General features: G+C 42.6%; 1 protein-coding gene across 1 annotated transcript; it reads left to right on the forward strand.

The window, feature by feature from the left end:
- Positions 1-1,866: 1,866 nt before the first annotated feature.
- dtx3la (deltex E3 ubiquitin ligase 3L a) lies at positions 1,867-5,084 on the forward strand. Its single transcript, XM_021620562.3, has 5 exons — positions 1,867-2,139; positions 2,289-2,371; positions 2,480-2,634; positions 4,203-4,414; positions 4,740-5,084. The coding sequence occupies exons 2-5, from the start codon at positions 2,296-2,298 to the stop codon at positions 4,807-4,809; spliced, it is 513 nt and encodes a 170-aa protein (XP_021476237.1). The 5' UTR covers positions 1,867-2,139; positions 2,289-2,295; the 3' UTR covers positions 4,810-5,084.
- Positions 5,085-9,181: the final 4,097 nt, after the last annotated feature.

Genomic DNA, 9,181 nt, shown 5'->3' on the forward strand with positions numbered 1-9,181 from the left:
TTGCTTGTTTGTAGGTGACCAAATACTTATTTTCCACCATCATTTGCAAATAAATTCATTAAAAATCCTACAATGTGATTTTCTGGATTTTTTTTCTCATTTTGTCTGTCATAGTTGAAGTGTACAGGCCTCTCTCATCTTTTTAAGTGGGACAACTTGCACAATTGGTGGCTGACTAAATACTTTTTTGCCCCACTGTGTACACAATTCTGTCTTCATTGGAGTAGTAGTGTGCGCTCGTCAGGGTGTTAATTTGTCTGTCAGTGGGTGAGACAATACAATTTTGTAATAGTGTGTCAGAATGTCTAATAACGAAAGTACTGTATACTGTCTATCAGTCAGTCAGTGACTGCTCCTATCTTCACTTATAGAGCTAATGTGCATGTTAACAACATTTCCATTGAAGGTTGCTCATAAAAGCACTCACAAACTTCTACAGATGCACAATCGAGAGCATCCTGTTGGGCTGTATCACCGCCTGGTACGGCAACTGCTCCGCCCACAACCGTAAGGCTTAGAGGGTAGTGAGGTCTGCACAACGCATCACCGGGGGCAAACTACCTGCCCTCCAGGACACCTACACCACCCGATGTCACAGGAAGGCCATAAAGATCATCAAGGACAACAACCACCCGAGCCACTGCCTGTTCACCCCGCTATCATCCAGAAGGCGAGGTCAGTACAGGTGCATCAAAGCTGGGACCGAGAGACTGAAAAACAGCTTCTATCTCAAGGCCATCAGACTGTTAAACAGCCACCACTAACATTGAGTGGCTGCTGCCAACACACTGACTCAACTCCAGCCACTTTAATAATGGGAATTGATGGGAAATGATGAAAAATATATCACTAGCCACTTTAAACAATGCTACCTAATATAATGTTTACATACCCTACATTATTAATCTCATATGTATACGTATATACTGTACTCTATATCATCTACTGCATCTTTATGTAATACATGTATCACTAGCCACTTCAACTATGCCACTTTGTTTACATACTCATCTCATATGTATATACTGTACTCAATACCATCTACTGTATCTTGCCTATGCCGCTCTGTACCATCACTCATTCATATATCTCTATGTACATATTCTTTATCCCCTTACACTTGTAGTAAGGTAGTAGTTTTGGAATTGTTAGCTAGATTACTTGTTGGTTATTACTGCATTGTCGGAACTAGAAGCACAAGCATTTCGCTACGCTCGCATTAACATCTGCTAACCATATGTATGTGACAAATAAAATTTGCTTTGATTTGATTTGATAACCCCATTCACCATTAAAGGAAACATTTAAACAACACTGTAATTTCAATCAGTGCATGATACTAACTGACATGGTAATCTATGTCACCATCACACTTACTCCTAAAACACAATAGGACCAGTCTGCCACACCCAGTGACCCACAACACATGTATCATGCATGACTTGACCTGTCTGGGGAGTTTGGAGCAGTCTGAAAGAGTTTTGGTCTACGTTGACATCTATTTGAAGTCACTGTACTGACAGAAAGTCTCATTTCCTGTTGTAATATGCATTCATTTATCAGTCGAATTAAATTGTCGATGCCACCAAAACACCCGTAAAACACATTTTGAGAAATGGCATTGGAGAAAGTGTAGCCTGGTCATTGATGACTCAGTTGACAATTCAAGGAACACAAGAGCTCAAGAACATTGTAACGACGGTGAAGAATAACAATCTACTGTAGATTAAGGCATTTAAGGCATCAACACCAACCCATCTAAATGTGAATTAAGAAGGAACCAACAATAAACCACATGATAATGTCTACTTTCTGCCACGCCTCCTTTTGTTGTGAGGCTGAACAAGGAAGAACCTCAACCCCTGTGCATATACTTTCCAAAAGTACCTCCCGCCACACCCACCCGAACACACATGACAGGACTGCCAGCATTATTGTCAAAAACATTTGACCGCAGCATAGTACTCAGGTGACAGCTTGGTAGAGGAAACAGAGTTACTCAGACCCAGTCCCAGACCGTAATGGTTAGTATTGGGACGAGCTGAATGAACGTGGTCTGAGCTACAGGACCAGAGGAGAAAATAAGGCTCTTGAGGAGTAACAAGGCTGTGGAGACCATCACACAATTGAGTGACACAGGTGAGGACTAAGTTTAATAGATCTTGGCAATCGCCAACCATCAGACTTGCTGGATGTTTTCACAGTTTAATACTACAATGTATTCATTGAAATAGTTTATAATCCTCTCTTACTGAAAGGTACATTGTGTTATTTCTCTCCCCCCACAGCCCTGCTATGGGTGCTAAACAAGAGAAAATGTATTGCACCAGGTACTTGGATGGTCAGGGACCCCCAGCACTGATAGACCAAGGTACACTACCTGGATATTCTTCTCTCTCTCTCGCTCATCCCTTTCTTTGTCACTCTAATGCTTAAGATTGAACTCTGACCCTACCTGGTTGTGTGTGTCTGCCCCCAGCTAATGGGGATGTGAAGGGGAGCTATGCTGAGGTGTCAGAGGGCAGCCAGCCAGAGGGACAGATGACATGGGTCATTCTACACAGAGACCTCCCTGGTTACCCAGGGGACAACACCATACAGATCAATTATGTTTTTGCAGATGGAATGCAAACAGTAAGTTAGTGTTAAAACAAAAGGCTTCAGTACTTAGCCTGTATTTATTATACAGAATAGCATACATCATATAGCCTGGTCCCAGATCTGTTTGTACTCTTGCCAACTCCATTGCTGTCTTTGTCAAGCCAAACATGCCAATGAGTGACAGGAGGAGCTGGCATGATAGCTCAAATTTCAAATTCAAGTTTGAAGTGTATTTGCCATGTGTTGGATATTTTACTCCCTTACTCACTCATACTGTTCTATTCTAAGTGTGTTCCACTTCTGAGTGTTCTGAGGAAAGAGAAACGCATTCTACAGGTGCTTATAGAGAGTTTGGTGACATTCCATCCTGTTGATGTGATGATGTGGTAAATCAGGTTAGGCTAGTCGCTAGTCATTGAGATGTTGCATACCACCGAGGAGGAAGCACAGAATGGGTGATGTAATGCATTCACTACAAGTCAGCAACTAGCATGAAGGAAATCAAATATCTTTGAATGTATTCAGAACAGGTGCACCCCACTGGGCAAAAACTGGCTGAATCAGCATTCTTTCCATGTCATTTCAACAAAAAAAAGTAAATGTGATGATGTTGAATCAACCCAACTTCTAACCTAAGTCCAATGTCATGGTGACATTTTTGATTGATTTCACGTTGAATTTACGTTAGTTTATAATGAAAAGGAACAAACACGACCGGTTACCGGGCTTTAACTTTACCACTAATAAAAAGGAAAACATCAAACAGACAGGAGTGTACATAGTATTTTAGACTGGAGGTACAGTCATTCATGCCAGCTATTTGCTAGCCTTTTGGGGGCCCTAAGTAACATTTTGTTGGGTCCACCCACCTTTTGGCGATGCGTTTTAGTGGCCCACCAATTGATGACGGAGAGACTAAATTGAAGTTTTAGAGTTATTTTCTACACATTTTGCCTTGGGGCGTAGAGAAAATGTTGCAGTTTTTATGCAAGTATGCTGCAATTCTATACATTTTTCCATGACTTACGCCAGCCTTTTTTTTGCAGGGGGGGGGGGGGGGGGGGTTGCATCAGCAGTCACTCAATTAGCCCATGTCAGCTAAAATGATTTAGATTGTTAAGTCTACACTCTTAAAAAAAGGGTTCCTAAAGGGTTCTTCGGCTGACCCCATAGGAAAACCCTTTTTGATTCCAGTTAGAACCATTTTGGGTTCCATGTAAAACCGTCTGTGGAAAGGGTTCTACATTGAACCCAAACGGTTCTACCTGGAACCAAAAGCATTCTACATGGACCCAAAAAGGGTTCTTCAAACTGTTCTCCTACAGGGACAGCCGAAGAACACTTTTAGGTTCTAGACGACCCCTTTTTTTTAAAAGAGTACAGCGGACAGCTTTCTAAACTTGTAGTAATCATGGTCGAATTAGCGAACGGGGTGGGGCCCATTGATCATCAGTTATCATACTATAAACTGCAAACACTTGCCTCCAACCTATGGCAAAATGTGTAGATTTGCAGGAAATCAGCCGTAAAATTTGAAGTTTTAGAGGTATTTCACAGATCCATGATTATTTTGGATTTATTCAGATATTCTGATTTTACAGGACAAGCATCCCAATCCAGGGCAGACGTTTTTGGGAATGAGGACATTGGCGTATTTGCCCGACAACCGCGATGGAAGGAGGATCCTGGGCCTATTGGATAAGGCCTTCTACCAGAGGCTGGTCTTTACTGTAGCAACCAATGAGAATGGAGAGGATATGGTCACATGGGCAGATATACCCCATAAAACAACCCCTGATGCAGGAAAAGACAGGTTAGTGCTGGATGTGTGTGCTACAGAGCAATAGAAAAAGGCAAAGTTCCCATGTTAGTGGACTCTGCATTCACGGTAAACCCTCCATACATTTCGGCTCAATCGGAAATTACCTTCACATTTAAATAATGCTATAACACTGAACTTTGGTGATACAGAAATAATCAAGCCTTAAATGATTTATCTTTAAATACTCACTTTAAATCTATTATGTTTGTAAATCTATGTAATCTGTCTGTCCCAGTGTTTCATCTATATTCACTCTGCATCTGTACACACAATTTACTTTAGTCATAGACATTCATTTGTTTTTCTGATAATTCAGTCACAGCTATCCAGACCCGGACTACTTGAAAACAGCGAGGAAAATACTGAAAGACAAAGGCATCGAATGAGAGGCGACTAAGATCCAATCAACATCAGTTATCAACACTGTCAACGTCAACAGTAATGTCTGAAAGGTGCTGATTGCTCTGTCGTAGCCTACAGGTCCCGGTGTACAATTATTTGAGACCTCTACAGCAGGATTACGTACAAGTTTATTAGCTGCTGTAATGTATCGTGTTGGTTTTGTTTCTTGAAAGCTTTGATAATATATTAATATTTTAGACTACAGGGTCCTTATGTACAGAATGTACAATAAATAGCTGTTTGCTGCACACTCCCTCTTGTGGTTGTTTATGTCTCTACACTCACTGTGTTTCCCTCCAAAACCAGCACCTTGTTCCCTATGTAGTGCACTACTTTTGACCAGGGCCATGTCCCAAATGGCACTCTATTCCCTATATACTGACTACTTATATTGAATAGGAGGTGTGTTCTTCAGGAAATAGTAGTCTGACATATGTCAGTGGTTCCATAAAGATAACAGCATTCATTTGAAAACTAAGGTTTGTCACATATCCACACACCAGTCTCTCCAAACCACACAAATGACTTTTAAGCACAGGATGCTTCCCAACCTTTGTCTACCTCCCTGCAACAACACCCTAAGCCCTAGCCCATTTTCCTGAGAAAAAAGTTTACCCTCTCATAGTTATTATTTTTCTGATCTCCTTCCTTCCTTCCTGCTGGCCTAGCGTGTTATTGGTCCAGATTGCCGAGTGTGAACTTTCCCAGGGTGACGGCAAGGCCCTCTGTTCTTTTCAAACTGAATTACAGCCTGGGCTTCATACAGACAATAAAGTCTAATCTCATTGGCTGGTCCCATTAGGGAGGTGTCTGTCATCCAGGGGCGCCTCTTAAACCACTTTCTCCTGGACGTTTCACAGTAGAGTCATCCGTCCCAACTGTCAGGGTCTGGAGCTGGAGCGGCAGCCACAGCCACCGCAACGACAGCTATCAAATCTGTCTCACTGAGGCACTCAAGTCCCCCCTCCCATGCACCTCGCAGGCTCGTATCCTCCAGCACATTCTGGCCCCCATCGTCGCCACTTCCCCTGTCATCAGAAGCCTCCTATCTCTGTCTTTCTTAGAAAGACCCATGAGGAAAAGAGATGACTTGATGCTCAGTGTGTGCATGTGTTTGTGTGTGTGTGTGTGAGAGAGAGAGAGAGAGAGAGAGAGAGAGAGAGGGAAAGAAAGATTGTGTATGTGAGTGATCGTGTCTCTGTCTCTGTTAGCAGTGTTTTGTATTAGCCTTTGTGACGCAGGCAGCCCTGTTAGATATGGCCAGAAATCATTGACAAATCATGACTACCCCTTAGACCAAAGACAAAAAACACTTTTTTTTAATCAGCCATAGAAAGCTTGAATTCTCAGCAGAAATATTTTCTCTCTCCATTAATTCCTCCTCTTCCTCTTCCTCTCCTCTCGCTGCATGAGTCCCAAATGGCACCCTATTCCCTCTCTTCCCTACCTAGTGCACTACTTTTTACCACAGCCCTATGGGCCCGATTCAGACCAGAGTTAAGCTGTCATAAATGGAACATAATTCCCTTTTGATGCACTTTTCGTCTATGCGTATTCTGACCAACTTATTCGTTTGGGGGGAGATCAAGTAAATTAAGGTGACTTTCACTTAATTCCCTCCACCTTTACGCGCAAGGAAAATGTGAATAAGGTCTAGCGAACCTTTCAGTGCCAAGTGGGAAAGGCATGTATTTATTTTTGGAGGATAGAAATAACACCGTTCTCCATACACTGCAATTTACAACCTGATAAACACCATTGACAAGAGCAAGGTACATTAATAATCCATTTGGACAAAGGAATTGTAAATATAAATGAATCTTGTTTTAGATATATTTGACCTTATAATCGCTGGAGACAAATGTGTAACCAGTCATATTGGCAGCAAACTGAAGCACATCAGCATATACAGTTTCCCACTGTAAAGTTGATGAAAAACTGTGCCATTATGCAACATCACATTTGCACTGCCTTTTAACATGCAGGGGTGGGCACTCTCGAATGTCTTAATTACAGGATACCTTGACTTTCTCGGTCTCCTATTTCTATCATGTTAAATATTTGCCACCATCAGTATCAACCGTCAGTAGGCCTAATAACCACACATATTCAACTGACATTTTACTGTTAGTTCCCTTCAGTTGGTTTAGCCTACATTATCATTCCATTTCCATTCTTTCATTTATCTTCATTTGTTTCCTCCTGGCTGTTGCTGAGGATCATAAGTAACAGTGGATCATTTTTTTTTTAAAGACGTAGGCTAATTAAATCGTTATGTAGCGGAGCGCAGACCAAGCCTTATTAATTAGTATTATTATTATTCAATTGTTTTGGATAAACACTCCAAACAGCCTACCAGACCGCTCAGAGGCATCCGCATGGTCCTAAAGCACACCATTGCCTCACATTCCAATTATATAACTGGGGGGGACAAAAATGCTATTTCAAAATGTGTGTGTGTGTGTGTGTGTTTTTCAGAATGTCAAACCACCGTTTTCTTTATTTTGTGCGAAATGGCTCTCCAACCCATTTTTTTATGATTCATAAGTACTTTCCTAAACCTAAATAATCATGAGCTGAAGTAAAATATCCCAGAAATGTTCCATACGCACAAAAAGCTTATTTCTCTCAAATGTTTGCTTACATCCCTGTTAGAGAGCATTTCTCCTTTGCCAAGATAATCCATCCACCTGACAGGTGTGGCATATCAAGAAGCTGGTTAAACAGCATGATCATTACACAGGTGCACCTTGTGCTGGGGAAAATAAAAGGCCATTCTGAAATGTGCAGCTTTGTCACACAACACAATGCCACAGATGTCTCAAGTTTTGATGGATCGTGCAATTGGCATGCTGACTGCAGGAATATCCACCAGAGCTGTTGCCAGAGAATGTAATGTTCATTTCTCCAACGTCGTTTTAGAGAATTTGGCAGTAAATCCAACCTGCCTCACAACCGCAGACCCCATGTAACCACGCCAGCCCAGGACCTACATATCCAGCTTCTTCACCCGAGGGATGATCTGAGACAAGCCACCCGGACAGGGGCGGCAGGGTAGCCTAGTGGTTGTGTGAGCGTTGGACTAGTAACCGGAAGGTTACAAGTTCAAATCCCTGAGCTGACAAGGTACAAATCTGTCATTCTTCCCCTGAATGGGCAGTTAACCAACTGTTCCTAGGCTGTCATTGAAAATAAGAATTTGTTCTTAACTGACTTGCCTAGTTAAATAAAGGTAAAATAAAAGATGATGAAACTGTGGGTTTGCCAAACCGAAGAATCTCGGCACAAACTGAAGTCAGAGAAGCTCTGACTTCAAAATGGACTGAGTTGCTCTTTCTCAAGAAACCAACATTTGACTTATCTGAAGGTCAAAAACTACAGACCTGTATCCCTTCTTTATTTTCTTTACAAAACACTTGAGCGTGCTGTCTCTGATCAACTTTCTCATTATCTCTCTCAGAACGATCTTCTGGATCCTAACAAGTCAGGCTTCAAGACGGGTCACTCAACCGAGACTGCTCTGGTAGACCGCTCCTTCTGAGTGGAGTGGAGTTGTGTCTCCACCAGTGGAGTTGTGTTCCCGGCTTGTGCCATCAAATCCCTGCAACTTATCCAGAATGCTGCAGCCCGCCTGGTTTTCAACCTTCCCAAGTTATCTGATGTCCACTACAAGACCATGGTGCAAGAGGAACTGCCCCTCCCTACCTTCAGGCTATGCTCAAACTCTACACCCCAACCCGAGCACTCCGTTCTGCCACCTCAGGTCTCTTGGCCCTCCCAAGCCTACAGGAGAGCAGCTCCCGCTCAGCCCAGTCCAAGCTCTTCTCTGTCCTGGCACCTCAATGGTGGAACCAGCTTCCCCTAAAAGCTAGGACAGCAGAGTCCCTGCTCATCTTACAAAGACATCTGAATCCCTACCTTTTCAAACAGTATCTTAAATAATCTTCCTCCTCAACTCGACCCCCCTCCCCTCAACAAAAAAAAAAGATAATAATAATAATATGATGTCATGTGGGCGTGCAGTTTGCTGATGTCGACGTTGTGAACAGAGTGCCCCATGGTGGCAGTGGGGTTATGGTATGGGCAGGCATAAGCTACGGACAACGAACACAATTGTATGTTATCGATGTCAATTTGAATGCATAGAGATACCATGATGAGATCCTGAGGCCCATGGTCGTGCCATTCATCCGCCGCCATCACCTCATGGTGCAGCAGGATAATGCACGGCACAATGTCGCAACGATTTGTACACAATTCCTGGAAGCTGAAGATGTCCCAGTTCATCCATGGCCTGGAAACTCACCAGACATGTCACCCATTGAGCATGTTTGGGATTCTCTGGATTGACTTGTA

The sequence above is a fragment of the Oncorhynchus mykiss genome, chromosome 11 (assembly GCF_057628025.1).
Source record: "Oncorhynchus mykiss isolate SJ-2025 chromosome 11, ASM5762802v1, whole genome shotgun sequence".
Classification (NCBI taxonomy): domain Eukaryota; kingdom Metazoa; phylum Chordata; class Actinopteri; order Salmoniformes; family Salmonidae; genus Oncorhynchus; species Oncorhynchus mykiss.